The 18,514-nt window shown below is 32.5% G+C and overlaps 1 protein-coding gene across 2 annotated transcripts; it reads right to left on the bottom strand.

Moving 5' to 3' along the window:
• Positions 1-1,397: 1,397 nt before the first annotated feature.
• On the bottom strand, positions 1,398-6,863 carry LOC107845477 (beta-galactosidase 13). Of its 2 annotated transcripts, XM_047397881.1 has the most exons (18): positions 6,663-6,863; positions 5,491-5,600; positions 5,302-5,397; positions 5,047-5,159; positions 4,880-4,946; positions 4,548-4,784; positions 4,361-4,455; positions 4,163-4,268; positions 3,986-4,070; positions 3,758-3,876; positions 3,479-3,643; positions 3,191-3,369; positions 2,989-3,098; positions 2,790-2,899; positions 2,534-2,641; positions 2,313-2,420; positions 2,066-2,211; positions 1,398-1,989 (listed from the first exon to the last, which is right to left on the bottom strand). In XM_047397881.1, exons 1-18 carry the CDS (start codon positions 6,670-6,672, stop codon positions 1,515-1,517), a joined length of 2,439 nt encoding a protein of 812 aa, XP_047253837.1. In that variant the 5' UTR covers positions 6,673-6,863; the 3' UTR covers positions 1,398-1,514. The 2 variants fall into 2 exon arrangements, with proteins under 2 accessions (XP_047253837.1, XP_016545316.2); XM_016689830.2 differs by lacking the exon at positions 6,663-6,863 and having other exon boundaries at positions 5,491-6,577.
• Between the last annotated feature and the right edge of the window lie 11,651 nt (positions 6,864-18,514).

An 18,514-nucleotide genomic window follows, 5' to 3' on the forward strand; every position in this document is an offset into this window, starting at 1 on the left:
CTTCAAATCACTTGTTAAGTTCAAACGGAGTAGAAAGCCTAAAGCTTTAATCTCCAGAAACCAAAACAATACAAAGTATGAAAAAAAAATTTAGTGAAAAGAAAATTTCACCAAACAAGCAAAAAAAATATTTTTTTTCAAGTTATTTCTTTAAGATTGTTGTTTCGGGTACACAAAATCTGTATTTTGGTAAAACTACTTCAACACAAGTTCAAGAATAAATTAAGAACACTTATGAAGTTTTTCAACACCTTCAACACAAGATCAAAATGATCTTTCAAAGAAGTGTGTTTTCAGTTTTTTTAAAGAAAATTAGATGAAGAAGAAAAAGTCAAGTCCTTTGAAGTCATGAAGTGTCCTTGAGGAAATAATTCCCTTCAAGTACCCGAGGTTGCGAAATTTTCCTCCTAGGATAAAATGGCTTCAAAACCAGACTGTAGCGGTACCTCAAACGTTCTGGTTTTCTTCGAACTCACTCATCGGGAGATGATCACACAGAGTTTTTAGAAACAAGAGAAATATTTTTTCCATGCAGAAATTTTTCGTACTAAACCTGTGAAAAAATGCAGGTTTATATAGCCATGAAGTGCTCCTTCGGAAAGGAAGCAATGGTTCATTCGGAAAGGTGTATCCTTTGGAACAGTCATATCTGTCCATTCGAATTATTGTGTCTTTTTCTGAACAGTCACAACATCTGAGCAGTCATCCCTTTTCCAAAACAGTGTGTTTTTTTCTCGAAGGATTGTGTCCCTTCATTTTTCATTCACACCAATTGAATCTAACAGTATTGACTTCTATATTAAAGACCCTTCAAATCAAACATAGGAGTCACATTTTATAACGACCAGTTCTTTTTCTTTTTAAGAAATGCCAATGGGTATTCGACCCCGGGCGTGATACCCAAAGTGCACCCTCCCATCAACGCACCAAAGTGCTCTTATTATATAACGATTAGTTAACACATAAAATATGTAGTCCCGATTTTTTTTTAAAAAAAAAGACAAATTGAACACATTTCTCATCTTTAATGTTTCTTGTCTTTAAGTTTTTTGCTATGTATCAAGAAACATCTAAATGTTGCCAACAATTTCCATGAACCATCATCATTTTTCTTGCAAAAGGCATTCAAACTATATAAGGTTACAAAACCTAACTTAAGTTAAATGGGACAATGAATAAAAGATTTAATCAAATTCATACAATGAAGTTGGTCAATGCAATCAACAAGAGTTAATATATTTAAGGATATTAATATCTAGAAAAATTGTTGTGCCATTCTATTTACAAAAAAAATGTCAACATCTCCGTGTAGAGAAGCTACCAAGAAAATTTGCTTCAACAATGTGAGTTTTATTCCTTACCATAATAAGAAGGGAACATAATTGAACGACTAGATATGGCTGAAATAATTGAGGTTTTATTTGAGATAAAAATAAATTGAAGTTGCGAATACAAGGGCATGAAGTTCTATTATGTACATTTTATATGTCGTAGCCAACTTTCAGCCTGTAGCTTTACTTCCTTTTCCCACACTTCATTTGAACAGCCAAAGTCTTGAAGATGTTAGGGCATGGGTCCTTGCTCGGCTCGTCGTAAACTTCTCTCTCAATTGGTATTTTGCATGAGTTTTTCCCTAAGCATTTTTCTTCTACAACTCTGAGACTGCTGGCAGAATTGCAATTTCCAACGACCAAGTTTCCACAGGCGCCATCTGGATTACCATAGCTAGCAAACTCGACTTTCTCAATGATTTTGTTGTCTGGACAATTTAAGTGTGCTCCTGACTTAAGATCCTCCACAACCGAGGCGAAATCAGTGCCAGATCTCTCCCATGATTTGACATGAGGAGGATGATATTCGGTGATGATACTGCAAATTGTGTCTCTGTTTACTGTTTGGATTTCAATGGTTTCTGGGAGACCACCGGTTTCCTCGAAGATGACTAGGAGATTGTTAGTTGGTTTCAAGAAAGCTCTTGGAATGTGATACCTGAAATATCAAATGTAAGATATGTTACACTTCTTAAATTTTAGTCTGTTTAGGAAGTTTTATGTGATATACGTACTCGGATTGAGTGGGCCGTCCAAGAGGGGAAAGGAAGGATGACCAATAACGACCAATGCTTTTACCATTGACCCACATCATACCCTTCTGCATTTTGTCCATTTTCAGGGCCAAGGGGTTGGTGCCTTCGGGGGCATTAAAGTAGGTCTGCGGTCCAAGAAGTAACAAGAAGAATTTATGTTATATACATTGATAGCATAAAATTATTTTATATACTATGATTTTAATAAAGAAATACTTGTGCTTACCTTGTACCATGTAACAGCTCCTTTGGTAGGACCAGTTACTGGAGTCCATTGTACTTTTTTTGAACCCTCTTCAGTAAAGATTGCCTCCTTTTCTCCAAATACTCCTACCTGTTAAATGACCAACAATGATTTTGATTATCAATTAGTTCATTAAATACATTTTGAAGGTTAAGAAAGACCAAATATATTTGAATATAATCATGTATTGTAAATATGCTTACCTTATGTCCCCAGTTGTTTTGAGTTATATCGAGGGTTCCAGCCATGAGACCTTGAATGGTCACACCCCTGGGTCCAGCAAACCTCTTTTCCATGTAGGCTCCGCTATTCTGCATTACATTTGTTGATAAATATCCAGTTAAATTTTAGTGACGCTAATATTAATTTCTTATTTTTGAACAGCTACGTGCAAAATGAGGGGTTTTTTTGTACTGTAACGTGCAAAATGAGGTGTATTGATTGGGAAGAGAAGAATACCGGGAAGCCAACTGTCTCTGCCAGAATTGTGATGGTGTTAGTTCCAGGTTTCAACGAGATAGGCTTTTGGAAGACGAAACTCTTCTCGATGTTGGTACCATGTCCAAACCCTGAAATGTAATAATACCAACAAATGTTAAGAAAAGAGTTTTTATATTATCGATGCAATTTAACTGCTTATAACCAATTATCTACATACCAATGAATTCGCCATTAACATAGGCACTCAATGCATGACCCATACTTGCGATTTGTAGAACAGGGAGGATGTCAGGCCTCATGGGCATGTCATGGCGATCGAAGTTGATACTATTATGTAACAATTCCAGCATTAGAGTAAACTCAATTTAATTAATTAAGACTAAAAAATAAAGACAATGAGAAATGTTAATTGTAATTACCTTGTACTGTACCAAGCATAATCTGAGGTATCCTTTGTCAAAGTGTAGAGTTCCAAAGGTACCCTGTTCTTAAGAGGCAAGTCAGCGATGGTTGGGACTTTTTCTTGGTACATTTCCCACTTAAGATTCTTTGCCTTTTCTGATGTCATGAAGTTTCTTGAATTGTGTTGGGAGACAACCTGTTTTCCATAAAAAGAAAAATTAAATGTTCAATGCCTATTATCCGATGATATTGATTCTTTTATATCATCAAATAATTGAATTCTTCAGTTTATTACATAAATTTACCGTTTGAGTGTTGTAGACGACAGTCTTGCAATCGGGGAGAATGCTAACGGATTTCTCAGGTAGGAAATATTCTTTACCCCTGAATTTGATGATGGCGGTGTTAGCTGTGTGGTTGTTGGTTAAAAAGGCGGCGCAATCAGTTCCTGGCTTCTCATAAACTGTAATCTGTAAAATAGTAATAATGTTTTAAGATTAATATCAGTATTGAACAAAATTTCTTAGTGCATTTGTAAAAGTACTTATTTAAGATTAATTACAAAGTAAATTTTTTACAATTACCTCAAGATCTTCATTGATCTTTTGTACAGAGGGAGTTCCCCAAAGGAGAGCCCTTCTGGATAGCCTCAAAGCCCTGTGCAAGTCCCTCAAGTGACTCCATTTTGGTTCCCTTAACAAACCTGAAAGATATAAAAGTAATTGTTGAGTCAAATTATTCTGAGTGTCATTATGTCATCGTGTAACATATTTTATACCGTCAGGTGCATAGAATTTAATGGTAGCACTGACCGAATTCATCAAGGGGAGCTTCATCATAGTAACGAGTTGTCACGAAAGACGAGCTTGTTCTTCCATAGTTGGTTCCACCATAGTACTGGAAGCAAAGAGTGCAACTAATTTAGATATGACCAATTAAGGTTAATGAGAAAATAATCAAATCAAAAGAATACTATACTATATATATACCATGTAATAGTTTGTAAGAGTTCCGTTCTTTGCAAAGAAACGGGCTACAGAGAATGCAATATCTTCTGCTGCTCTTTGTGATGGTGGGTCTCCGAATGTCCTATATCTGAATATCATTTTTTTTCTTCAAATGTTAGAATCTAGACATAAAATTAATAAGATATTTGTTTGGCATTAGAAAAAGGATCTTATTCGTACTGGGCAGTCCAATTTTCAGTCCATAGAGAAGGTTTGTTAGGACCATTGGGGCCTTTAAAAGTATCTGCACAATGCCTTCCATTGCATGTGTTGATCTGGAAAAATTGAAAACAGAGTTACGTACATGCTTTTCACATTTTAATTAGCTAATAATTTCGCTGTTATTTGAAGAAGAGATGGAACTTACGATTTCTGGAGGGGCATCCTTTTGCTTACACATGATCCAAGGGACTCCATTGTATAATGAAGTAGCCATTTTGGCAGCCCACTCGATGTATTTCCTTCCGTTTTCTCTGTAGGCTAGCTGAACATTGTTGTACTCATTTTCGATTTGAGCCATGATGATGGGACCTCCTTGGGGTGCAAACAACTTTTCCTTCTTCATCAATTCAATGATCATTTCAGAGTACTTTTTCATGTGGTGCTGCGAATTAAGAAAAAGATGAAAAAATTAGGCATCTGCGTTTACTGGAGGTGAGTTATACTCTACATTTTCGCTTGTAAACTGTGAGTACGTACGATGAATGGTTCATTGTAAGAGCGGAATGTGATATTTGGAACCTCCCTTAGCCAGTATGGGAATCCTCTGTTCCATAATCAATAAGTCATTATATTAATGATGAACAAAAATTATACATAATTACTCCATTAGAAGTGATCAACTTGATGGATTTATATATGTATACCCTTGATTCCATTCAGCCTCGATGTATGGTCCGATCCTGAGAGTGGCATACAAGTCCTGCCTGCCAATCTCCTTGATGAACCTGACCAAGTCATAGTTTCCTTCGAAGTTGAACTGCATATTCATAGACAACCATTATAACTCGTAACAATTTGTCACAATAATGATCGTTTCACACATGCATGATAAAAATATTCAAGATTTAATCATAATGTGGGCTTCTTAATATGAACGAACATATATGTTAGTTAATTACCTGGCCTTGGACGGGCTCATGGATATTCCAGAACACATAAGTCTCGATAACATTTAAACCTCCTTCCTTAGCTTTCCTTATGATGTCTGGCCACATCTGAAACATTCCATCATAGTAAAGTTTTCATGAGCAAATTCACTATCCATAGGTTCTGAATAAGCACGATCATAATAAATGTTTTGATGTTACCTCGGGAGGCATACGAGGATAATGAATGGAGCCAGAAAAGAGCAATTCTCTTTCCCCATTGACGATCATTGAACGAGCATCATAGGTAACCCCTTTAGTCTTTTCTCCGACTGCACAAGAAATCAATAACGAGAGGAGAGCTAACAACAATAACCGTTTTGATATAGCCATTTTTTTTTGTATTTTCTTTTTTATTATGATCTTATTGAATGATTGCAAATGCAAGGACAAGGAGACGAAGAAGACAGTGAGCTAAAAGGCACCTCTTCCTTTTGTGGAGGAGGCACCAAGTTCCTAGCTGTCTTGATTCTCTTTTAATGATCATTTGATGTTTCAATTTATAATGTTGAGAAGAGACGGGTATATGAGGTTTGGAGAAATTCAAGGACTTCCATCGCTTACTTTTTCCTTTTGTTGCTATTTTGTAGTGGTTTCTAACTACCTCTCTTTGTTTGGATCAAGAATTAGCCAAACCGCCATTGATAAATATATGTTTACAATTTAATCCTCTGGGAAATCATTGGGAGAATTGTTCAATCCCCTATTTACTCCTTATATTTTTAATCTTGTGTTGTTTTATTTTAATTGAAATAAAAGTAAATTAATACTCCATAGTAATTTACTTTTCTGTCATGTTATTTGTTTGAATTTATGACTGTAATATAGTTGGTTTAATCTTTTCCATTTGCTCTCAATATTTCTTCAATCACATATATTATCTTGTAATAGGCACTTGATCTATTTTGTGTGTGTACGTGTGCTCTCTATCAATGTAATTCAAAAATTTTACTGACATGACAAACTTGTAGCAAAATACTGACATGTACTTAGTTCAGATCCTTGGAAGCTCATTTACACGTAGTTCAGATCCTTGGAAGTCATTTACACGTTAAGATTGACAACCATCCTTATTACACATTCATTTACAAGAAATCTTGGCATTTTAAGAATCCGTCTTCGAAAAATTGTCTGAAGCTAGGAAATTTTCTGAAATTGAATTGGTTTGATTTGATTTTGGTTAGAATCAAACCGTCTTAAAAATCGAATAAACCAAAAATTAAAACTACAAAAATTGAAGCTATGAAAAACGACTTAATTGATTTAATTTGATTCTAACATTTTCAAAAAACCACTAAATTGATTAGGTCATCTTTTGGAGAAAATCCACTCACATAGAACCATGAACCCGCCCAGGATTTGGTTATTACATCCCAAATTGAAAACTTCCAATGCTGTGATGGGCGCGACGCACTGGCCGGGGGCCGAAAATTGCTCTCAATTCCTGACTGCTAGGCACGACACACCTCCACAGCATCCAGCCTTGCACCTTTTTTCCGTCTTTTGTTTTCTTTATTTGGTTTTCTTTAACAACCGTTCTATGAATTTTTTATCTAATTCATTTGTAAAACCTACTTTAGTGTCCAAAACTTTACGAAATTTTACATTAGTGTAATTATGTTATGACAAATAAATTAAGTTATTGAATTTATTATATTGTATAATTACACACGGTTAATTACTAGGATAACAATATACAATCTAGTAATTAATTATACACTGATTTTCAACAGACTGTAAACAATGGCGGATTCAGAATTTTTGTTCAAGGAATTCGACATATAAATAAGTAAGCATATATAAAAAGTACATTATAAAAATAAAGTGAACTCCCTCTAAATTTTAACTTGTCTTATCATGTCTTTTTAACATTACTTTCAAGTTTTGCTTTGTGTGCCTTCATAAAAAATAGTGTCTTTTATTTCTTTCACTTTATAGTTTTATTTTATTTTAATTTTTTTCTTTCAAATTAATAACCTCACACCCAAAAAAAAAAAGGTTCTTGAAAAGTGTAAATATTGAATTATTTATATTATAATATATATTTAGTACTCAATAAAAAATACTGAACAACGTCAATATTAATATGTTGAATAATAAAATATATTTTAAAAGAACAAGCTATGTAATTCGATAAAATAATTTGTAAACGTTGACAAAGCAAAACTTTTGTATATTATGTAAAACTAGTCAAATATATGATGTTATTTTGATCAAACATGACACATTACGTATAAAAAGAAATATTCATAGTATTTTTTATTTATTTATTTATTTATTTGGGGGTGGGAAGGGAGTTGAGAATTAATTTGAAAATTATATAATTCTAGCTATGACTTTAAACTAGTATTGAGAGTATCGAAAAAGCAAAAGTTGAAATACACAAATACTTGAAAAATAATAAATAAATAATTTTTAAATAAATATATAATAAATACTCATACAGTAATTTTTCTGTTATTCAGGCCCAGTTACCAACATTGAAAGCAGTAAGCGGGATTTGAACCCACGTTGTGAATCTCGAAATGAACCTTCTGGGCCACTGAGCTACGCCCTTTTGTCTTATTAAGGGAGTTTATTAAAACCTTTATATCCTTATACTTCAACTTTGACCTTATATACATAATGCAATTTTTCGATTGAGGGGGTTCGCTCACCCCAACGTAGATCCACCCCTGACGGTAAGATTCATGTAATGATAAAATTAATCAATCTATGTATGTAATAATTACATATTATAAGATCAAATACGTATAATTTGGCGATGAAAAAATGATCATAATCAAATTGGAACAAGAAGGTATGTGACTGTCTTGACATAACATTAATTTTTATTCATGAAGATAGTGAAAACAAAAATTCAATAAATTAAACACTATATAGGAGGAGGGTCACAATAAAAATCACCAATACAACTAAGTGGTTCTTGGCCAGCACAAACTCCAGTGAAACTCTGGGCACCATATTTTTTATTGCATTCATCCAAACAGCTTTGGGGGTCACACTCTTTCCGATGTAATACAAAACTGCATCTCTTCCTTTTTGCTTGAGCATAAACTAATAATACACCTGTAAATTACATTCATATTTTAGAAATTGTATTGACTCCTTTAGAATAGAATTATTCAAAGTACTTTGTGTTTGCAATATAATTTAATTTATGAAAAAAAAACTTCAATCATAAATAAAAATATGAAGAAGTAAGAATTTTATTGATAAACATATTAATACAAATTTGTTCCTCCTTAAGATCTTCTCTCTTGATTTTCTTCATAATTCGTGGTCATTCGCAGTGTATTTCTTGAATGTAGAAGGAATGAATTTGATATTGATTTTCTCCATAATTCGAAGACCATTAGTAGTGTATTTCTCGAATGAAAGAAACATTTGGATTTTGATCTCCTTTTGTGAATATTACATATGAAATTCTTGAGATGGTTGAGCTCTTTATGAATATCCAGTGAATTTATGAGATATTATAGATCTCTTTATGAGGGAATAATTGCCCTTTTATATAGGCATAAATTAGGCTGAGGGTGGAGTAGCCTCCAAGTTAGGATTAGTGCAAAGTAATCTCCAAGAACTCTAATAAAATTTGGATTGTGTTATAGAGTTTCACGAAATTTCTATGCCTATAACTTGAAAAGAACATTCAACGCATAAAGCATTTCACATTTACACGGAATTCGAGAAGGAACACACCACGAGGAGTGTGATGTAGACAATCTATCCTAATGTCTGATTTCATAGTTCAATCCCGTGACCTATACAGTCCTACCAGTTACTAAATGCACTTATATATATTATTAAACGATATTCCTTTCTATATGCACCAAAAGATATAGCCAACAATTGACTTACGATCTTAATAAAAAACCTTAAAATCCTAATTGGTGACAATTGTATAAATTTTCTTGATTGAAAAAACATCAATTGCTTTTCTAAACAGCATACGCGGTATTTTAAATTTTAGGAATAGAGAAATATTAATATATGACGCTCTTGAAATTTAGATTTTCTTTGTACTTTGACATGTCCAAACAAACAAAGATGGTGAAAAGAAAATTTTGCCATGGTGATCAAAATAGTGAAATAATGTTTTTCACTCTTTCCAATTTCTCAAGTTTTCAAGCCAACTTATGGCTATATATGTAAGAGAATTGTAGAGAATGGCTAAGCAGTCCATTCCAGATGCTCAAAGTGATCCCAAGCTATAGTAACTATGACTTTCAAAATACAGTTATTCACTGTACCAACATTTTCAAAAGAAAAATTGCTACTAGCCGTTAGAGTAGTTAAGTACTCCCTCCATCCCAAATTACCCGTCTCAAATTTTCTAATTTGATTTCTTATTTTACTTGTCTTTTTTCATTAATCAAAAAGAGACAATTTTTTTTCATGTTTTACCCTTTGCATTAATTATTTTTTCTTCAAATTAAAATGTAAATATCATTTAATAAGAGTACTATAGTAAATTAGCCATGTTATTAATTATTTTTCTTAATCAATGTGTCATCTCAATTTGGGACGGGTAATTTAGGATGGAGGGAGTAGTTAGTTACTGCTTTTCCTAAGTTAGTTAGTTAAGCTCGACTGTATGTGTATATATATAACCTGTACAGAACAAGAATAATCAATGGAACAAGAACACACTTTTCCATATCAGTTTCTTCTCTAAATCTCATCTTCTTCTTATCCGAATCTTATATTGTGTTCTCGGTTTCTTCTCCTCTTGAATTCATTATGTTTCTTGCTTCATATTCTTTATTCAATCCACCTAAAACTACATGGTATCAGAACCTTCATCAAATGGTATTACTAGGTGAATAAATCGATCAAATTCCACTAAAGATTGGTCTGGAAGTTATCTGGAATCTTGATAATTGGAATGGCAAAAAATGCAACTGCTTCTGGATTCCACTGGGTGAGTACAGAGCCACAATCAAGCAATAGTAGCACACAGATTCTTGGAATCGATTACAATCATCCATTTTTTCTGCATTATTATGATGTAAGTTGTACTCAAATTATCTCCTTCCAACTCACTGGTGTAGAGAACTATTCTCTGTGGTATAGGTCTATGAAAATAGCTTTATTAGGAAGGAATAAACTTGGTTTAGTTAATGTAACATGTACAAAATAAAAATATCCAGGACTTGAGGGCAATTGGGAAAGAGTTAATGTTGTTGTGCTGTCATGGATAATGAATTCTGTAGAGAAAAGTCTTCTTGGTGGCATTATGTATGCTTTTTGTGCTCAACATGTTTAGGAAGACCTTACTGAACGGTATAACAAGATAGATGGGTCAAGAACTTTCAATTTACATAAGGAAATTGCCACTTTATCGCAAGGAACCAGTTCAGTGTCTGTTTACTTCTCTAAGCTAAAAGGTCTATGGAAAGAATTTGAAGTTATGGTGCCTGCTCCATCATGTGAATGTGATAAATATAGGGAGTATGTTTTACACTAATACAAAATCAAACTATTTTAGTTTTTTATGTGTTTAAATGACTCTTATATGCAAGCAAGATCACAGATCTTGTTAATGAGCCCTCTCTCTTCTGTGAACCAAGCCTACTCCCATGATTATGTCTGATAAAAGCCAAAAGTCTGTGGTGGCTACATCAGGAATCTTGGGTCCTAATCCTCTGTCAGCGTATCAAAACTTTGAGGTAGCAATGTATTCTAGGAATGGATTCAACACAGGTGGTGATTCTACTACATACTCTAGAAATGGTGGATCACAAAAGTTCAAGAAAATTGGTCATTTGTTTTGTGACTATTGCAAACTCAAGAATCACACCAGAGAAAATTGCTAAAAATTGGTAGGTTATCCACAAGACTCTAGGTTCAAGAAAAAAGGGTACAATACAGCCTACAATGCAGTATCTAAGCATTCAACTTCTCAAGATCATGGAGGTTTTGCACTCACATCAAACTATACTGTTAAGGCTGCTAATTTGGACAATGGTCAGCCCTCAGTACAAGAATTATCAGATGGACAACAAAATTAATCTGAAACCTAAAATCTCACAAAGGAACAAATTAGTAGATACTTCATTTCGTAAACAAAGCCTCAGATCAAGTCCATTCAGCCAATGTTGCAGGTACTGTAATAGGTATGGACAAATTTTTAACTCTCAATTATAACAAAAAAACAAATCTTACATGGATAGTTGATATAGGTGCTACTAATCACATAGTAGCAGACCTGAATAGTCTGGACAAAACCACTGTCCATAGACCTCTTAATTCAAAGAAGGTACATCTACCAAATGGGGATATCTCATTGGTTGAAGTTGTTGGTTCAAGTATTTTACCTAACAACAATATCATTACTGAAGTCTTTCATATACTTCAGTTCAAGTTCAAGTTGCTCTCTGTATCTAAGCTCACTAAGGAACTACATTGTTCTATTACTTTTTCCCCTAACTTTTGTATATTTCATGATCTCTCACATGGGAGGGTGAATATGATTGGTAAATAAGAGGATAGACTCCACCTACTGTCCAACAATCCAAGTTTAGTAGATGTTAATATTGCAGCTAGTTGCTCTATGTTTTGCTTAAGATAGATTCAAAACTAGACATAGCCCTGTGACATAAGAGATTTGCTCATGTATCTACCTTAGATTTAAAGAAACTACTTGCATTAAACACAATCAGTATTACTGATATAGTTGATAAATGAACTATCTGTCCTTGTGCTAAACAAACCAGAATTCTTTTTCCTATTAGTAGTTCAAAAAGTCATACTTGTTTTGATTTGTTACACATGGATCTATGGGGACCCTATAAAACTCCTACTCATTATGGTCATAAATACTTCCTTACTGTGGTTGATGATTTGTCAATATATACCTAGATATTCGTATTAAGACTCAAAAGTGATGTCTGCATTATTATTCAACAATTTCTAGTTCATATTAAAACACAATTTGTTGAGATAGTAAAATGTGTAAGGACAAACAATGGTACAGAATTCTTAAACAATTTTTGGTCAACCATGTTCAATTCCCTAGGTATTATAAATCAAACCACTTGTTCCTATACTCCTCAGCAAAATGCCATTACTGAAAGAAAACATAGACGCATTCTTGAGCTCACAAGAGCCATTAGATTTCAAGCTCACATTTCTTTTAAATTTTGGGGCTTGTGTGTTCAGGATGTTGTGTATATTATTAACAGAATTCCAAGTTCTGTAATTAACAATAGCATTTCTTATACACTGTTATTTCACAAATCCCCTTCCTTGTTACACTTAGAGTTTTAGGATACTTGTGCTTTGGTAAGGTGATACAAGAAACTGATAAACTTAAGAGTAGGTTAAGGATAGTTGTTCATATGGGCTATGCTACTACTCAGAAAGGTTACTTGTTATATAATCTAATATCTCATACTTTCTTTTTACACAAAGATGTGATATTCAAAGAAGAAAGTTTCCCTTTCCAGTTACAACATCAGCATCCCAAAATAATTTTCAACTTCACTAGTTCAAATGCTGAAGAAATAACTCATACTCAATCTACTGGTGGACCTCATTCTTCTCAGAAAACAAGCTTACCTACTGAGATTCCTGATGCACTATCACAAGATCATATGTTTGATGCTCTACATCTACCTACTCAGATCTTGGTGCAGCATGCACATGTATCAACAACACAACCAGAAGAGACTTGAAGATCATCAAGAAATAAAATATCTCCACTATGGATGAAGGACTTTATATCTCATGCAAGGTATACACCCTACTCACTGGACAAATATATCTCTTATGACAAGGTAAACAAGTCCTATCAAGCATATCTTTTAAGAATACCTATCAATATAAAACCTAGAAGCTATAAGGAAGCAATAACTGAGCCTAAGTTGATTGAGGCAATGAAGGCTAAAATTGAGGCATTACAAGCTAATCACACTTGGGATGTGGTTAATTTTCCACAAGAAAAGATTCTTATAGACTGCAAATGGATCTATAAGACCAAATATAAGAGTTCAGGTGAAATTGAGAGATACAAAGTAAGATTAATGGCTAAGGGTTATAGCCAACAAAAAGGGATTGACTATCAAGAAACATTTAGTCCAGTTGTGATGATGAAAATAGTAAGAAATATTTTGTCTATTGTTGCTCAAATAAAGTGGCACATCCATCAGATGGATGTGTTTAATGTCTTTCTACAGGGTGACTTGACTGATGAGATCTATATGGATCTTCTTGAGTCAGAAGAAAAATAAGATGTGTAGACTCACTGAATCCTTGTATGGACTAAAGCAAGAACCAAGGCAATAGAATGCAAAACTGTCTCAGGCATTACTGAAATTTGAATTCAAACAGAGTAAGCATAATCACTCCTTATTCATCAAAAAGGCTACAACAAGTACTGTATTTGTTCTCATTTATATATATGATATGTTAATTACTGGAAGCCGTCTATATTTGATTGAAGAAATAAAGGATCAGCTGAAACAAACCTTCAAAATGAAGGATTTGGGAGAACTAAGATATTTCTTGGGGATTGAGTTTTCTAGATCCAAGAAAGGTATTCTAATGCACCAAAGGAAATATGTATTAGAATTAATCTCAAAAATAGATTTAAGTTCAGCCAAACCAATTTGAACACCAAAATTAAGTTGACTACCAAGTAGTATGATGATCAGAACTATAAATCAGTAAGTTCAGAAAATGATTCTCTAACAGATCAAGGATCTTACCAAAGAATTGTAGGTAAGCTGCTACATCTAACAATGACTAGACCTGATATCTCCTTTAGGTTTCAGACACTAAGTCAGTTCCTACAATAACCTAAGACATCCCATATGACAGCAACTCTAAGGATCATAATATATGTGAAGAACCAACCAGGTCAAGGTGTCTTACTGTCCAGTTCTCCTGAGACTACTATCACTGCATATTGTGATGCAGATTGGGCCTCTTGTCCTTAAAAAAAAGATCAGTAACAGGATACTTTGTACAATATGAAGGTTCCTTAGTTTTATGGAAATCAAAGAAACAGTCGACTGTCTCCAGAAGCTCAATTGAGGCTGAGTATAGAAGTATGACAACCACTATCATAGAAATCATATGGCTATAAGGATTAATGAAAGAACTCAGCATTGAAGTCACTCTACCTATCAACATCTATACAGACAGTAAAGTTGCTATACAACTTGCAGCCAATCCAGCCTACCATGAGAGGACTAAACACATTGAGATTGATTGCCACTTTATAAGGAAAAAGATCACTCAAGGTCTGATATCTATAAAATATATCTCTATACAGGATCAACCTGCTGATCTACTTACCAAAGGACTCACTAAAGCACAATTACAACATCTCAGTTCCAAGCTAGGTATTCATAATATTTTCTCACTTTCTAACTTGAGGGAGATATAGAGAATTGCTAAGCAGTCCATTCCAGATGCTCAAAGTGATCCCAAGCTACAGTAACTGTGACTTCCAAAATATAGTTATTCACTGTAGCAATATTTCAAAAAAGTATTTACTAGTCGTTAGAGTAGTTAGTTTCTACTTTTCCTAAGTTATTTAGTTAAGCTTGACTGTATGTATATATATATATATATAACCTGTATAGAACAGGAATAATCAATGGAACAAGAATACACTTTTCCATATCAATTTCTTCTCTAAATCTCATTTTTTTCCTTATCTGAATCTCATACTGTGTTCTTGGTTTCTTCTCCTCTTGAATTCATTCTGTTTCTTGCTTCATATTCTTCATTCAATCCACCTAAAACTTCAAGAATGATGGAATTGATTATGCATATTTTCCCATAAAAGTTCTCCTTGTATTAACATAATAAATATAATTTTATAACCTATGAATATTTTTCCATAAAAAGTACTTCCTTTTTCTAATATGCTCGATCCGACCCACAAAAAATATTCAAACCGATATACCTCTCCCTTAGTTATGTTGGTTAAATTTTTCTAATAAATAAATATATTTCTCTTTCAACATGCAGCGACGGTAGGTTGTTTATAAATGGACAAAAAGTAAATGGAACGAGATAATGCAAAATCATGAAACTAGAGAAAATAGTTATTACAAAATCTGTTCTATTCAGTTATGTTCAAATTTTAAATTTTGATATGCAAGTATATGTGCATATAGATTCTTGAAAGAAGAATACATAGACAGACCTTTGAACTTTTTGACCTTTTTCGTATTAGCACCTCAATTAGGCCATGTTCTTATTGAATCTTTTTATCATTCACAAAATGTGTTAATTAAGCATATACACAATTTCAGATTAAATTTGGCGCATGAAATTCACCTCCCCTAACATGGAAATTATAACCAATGAAAAAATTATAGGTCATAAAAAAAATCAAAAAAATATTTTTTTTTTTAAAAAAGAAAAATAATTTTATTTCTTTATCTTCTTCTTTCGCTACTCTTCCACCATTAAACCTCACTTTCAATTCTTCATTTTTCCACCAAAACAACACCCAACAACCATCAAAGAAAGAAAATGAGTACCAATTCAACACACACTCATATACAACAAGCAACAATAATAATTTAAAAAAAATCCATTTTTTTTCTTCTTCTTCCTCTAATCTTCTACCATTAAAATTCACCTTTACTCCTCCATTTTCCACCAAAAAAACACCCAAGAATCATTCTTTTGAGGAATTAAGCGATGGCATCAAGAATTTTTCTGGTGGTGTTGCTGTGTTGATGTTGCACTATTGGTGGTATTGAAGTTTTCATGCCTGATTTTTTTGGAGAAAATTTCACCGAAAAACCCATTTCAACACAATTAACCACCCTCCAACACTACTAAACCAGCACCAAAATACCGACAATGGCCTCTAACTCATTTTTCGGCAAACTGCCGGTGAGACCAATTTAAAACCATCATCCATTTCATCGAAAAACAATCATTTTTCTCTATATTTTCACATTCCATTATCAATTTTCACTGACCAATATCAATTTTTGATGTTGAATTTTTCACAAAAATTCAATTGTATTATTGAGAATTTTGCCCTCAACTGATATGGAAAAAAAATTTAAAAAAGAAAATTATAGTAAATTATGCTTCTCACTCTCCCAATGGAGAGTGTATTATACATGTCATACCATGTCAGCGCCTTGTCAGCAATTATGCTTAATTGACATGATTTGTGAATGATAAAAGGGTTCAATAGGTACATGGCCTAATTGAGGTGCCAATATGAAAAAAGTCAAAAAATTCAGGGGTTTGTCTATGTATTCAACCATTCTTGAATTAGTGGACAAGTTTATGAATAACTGACATGATGAAAAATTTATGTAGATTCAAAATGTACATAAAAACATAAAAATGAAGAGATGTCTGATTGACACATAGAGATACTTCTTAACTCAATCATCTAGAGATAAACTCAGTGGGCCTAATATGTTGCATTTGGCTATCAAGTATCATTTATCATGAGTTCTGTATTGATGCGGATCCATAAATTGAAGGAGGGGTATATTTGTTTGGGTTTGTATAGATGTAGATCCATTTTTCATGAACTATTCATGGATAAATATTCAATGGTTTAATCTCGTTAGAAAAATTTGACCAACAAAATAGAGGGGGTATATTTGTTTGTGTCTTTTTTGTGGCTCGAGTTTGGCCGCGTGAGATAGATTAGCGTGTGTTTTATTTTTTTAAAAAAGAACATTTAACGTTGATTTAGGATTTTTTTCTATTAAAAAAAGGTGAAAAGTTTCTTAACAATGAGGGTAAGTTTGATCCCAAAATATGACATAGAGGATAAATTTAGTCTGAAAGTATGACGAATGGTATATTTAGCCAGTTTTTTAAAAATAGAAGAGTAAATTTAGGCTCAAATTATAACATTAAGGTAAATTTAGCCCCAAAATAGAATGAAAGATATAGTTATTCAATTTTCTAACATAAAGGGGTAAATTTAACCCATTTTCCCTATAATATAACTAATAAATATTTTTCCATAAAAAACACTTCCTTCTTAGCATAATTAACCGTATGATCATTTCCCCTCATAAAATTCTCCTACTTGTACCAATACTATAGCACGAATTCAATATATTTTTTATCTCAATTTATATGACACAAATAAATTAAGATAATCAATTATATTTTTACTATATTTTTAGATTTTTTAAGTTGTTAGCTATTGTAATTTATAATTTTTTTTTTGCCATTGTAATTTATTATTTTAAGATGTTAGCTATTGTAATTTATAATACTCTCCTTGTTCAAACTTTTGTGGCATTGTAGTCAATTATATTTTTAAAATAATTTAAGTTTTTAATTATTGTAATTTATAATGCTTTTTCTTCTGTTCCAATTTAAGCGACACTGATATAATTTTGAGAGTCAACCAAATATCATGATTGAAGTAGTGAAGCTAATTAGAAGTGATATAGCAAAATTACTATAAAAAATACTTGTGAAAAAATTTAAGTGAGTCTCATATAAGATGTCAAATGACTTTAAAATATCAAGAGTTAATTTATCACTTTATGTCTATTTTAACTTTTTATTAAATATTATTAATTTTTACTACGTAGACAACTTATAATAATTAATTAGTGGTGATAACTTAAATGACAATTGAAGCAGATAAAGCAGACATGTCATAAATATCTATTTTATTTTTTTGTTAAATATTATTAATTTTTAATATGCAAATGACATATAATAATTAATTAGGGATGATATAGTAAAATCATAGAGGAAGCAGACAGCCGAAAACAGATATGACAACTGCTAACTGTTTGTTTAAGTTGTCTGCTCACTCGTTCTTCTGTATAATAGTAATAATATAACTTGCCATTTTTCCATAAACAAATACTTTCTTTTAGCATAATAAATGGTATAATTTTTCTCCATAAGAGTTCTTCTTTTATTAACATAACTAGATACCGAGGGCCCGTGGCCCATGCTAGCACGGGCCCAATATAAATTATTATTTGGCCTCAATTTATATGACACGAATAAAATTTTGATAATTTATCATATTTTTAATATGTTTTTAGATATTTTAAATTGTTAACTATTATAATTTTTAATACTTTTTTGTGTAATTTTTAAATAATATATGGTACTCTCCTTGTTCAAACTTTTGTCGCACTGATAGTCAATTATATTTTTAAAATAATTTAAATTTTAAATTATTGTGATTTTTAATAATTTTTATTTTATT

This window comes from Capsicum annuum, chromosome 10 (assembly GCF_002878395.1).
Source record: "Capsicum annuum cultivar UCD-10X-F1 chromosome 10, UCD10Xv1.1, whole genome shotgun sequence".
Lineage (NCBI taxonomy): Eukaryota > Viridiplantae > Streptophyta > Magnoliopsida > Solanales > Solanaceae > Capsicum > Capsicum annuum.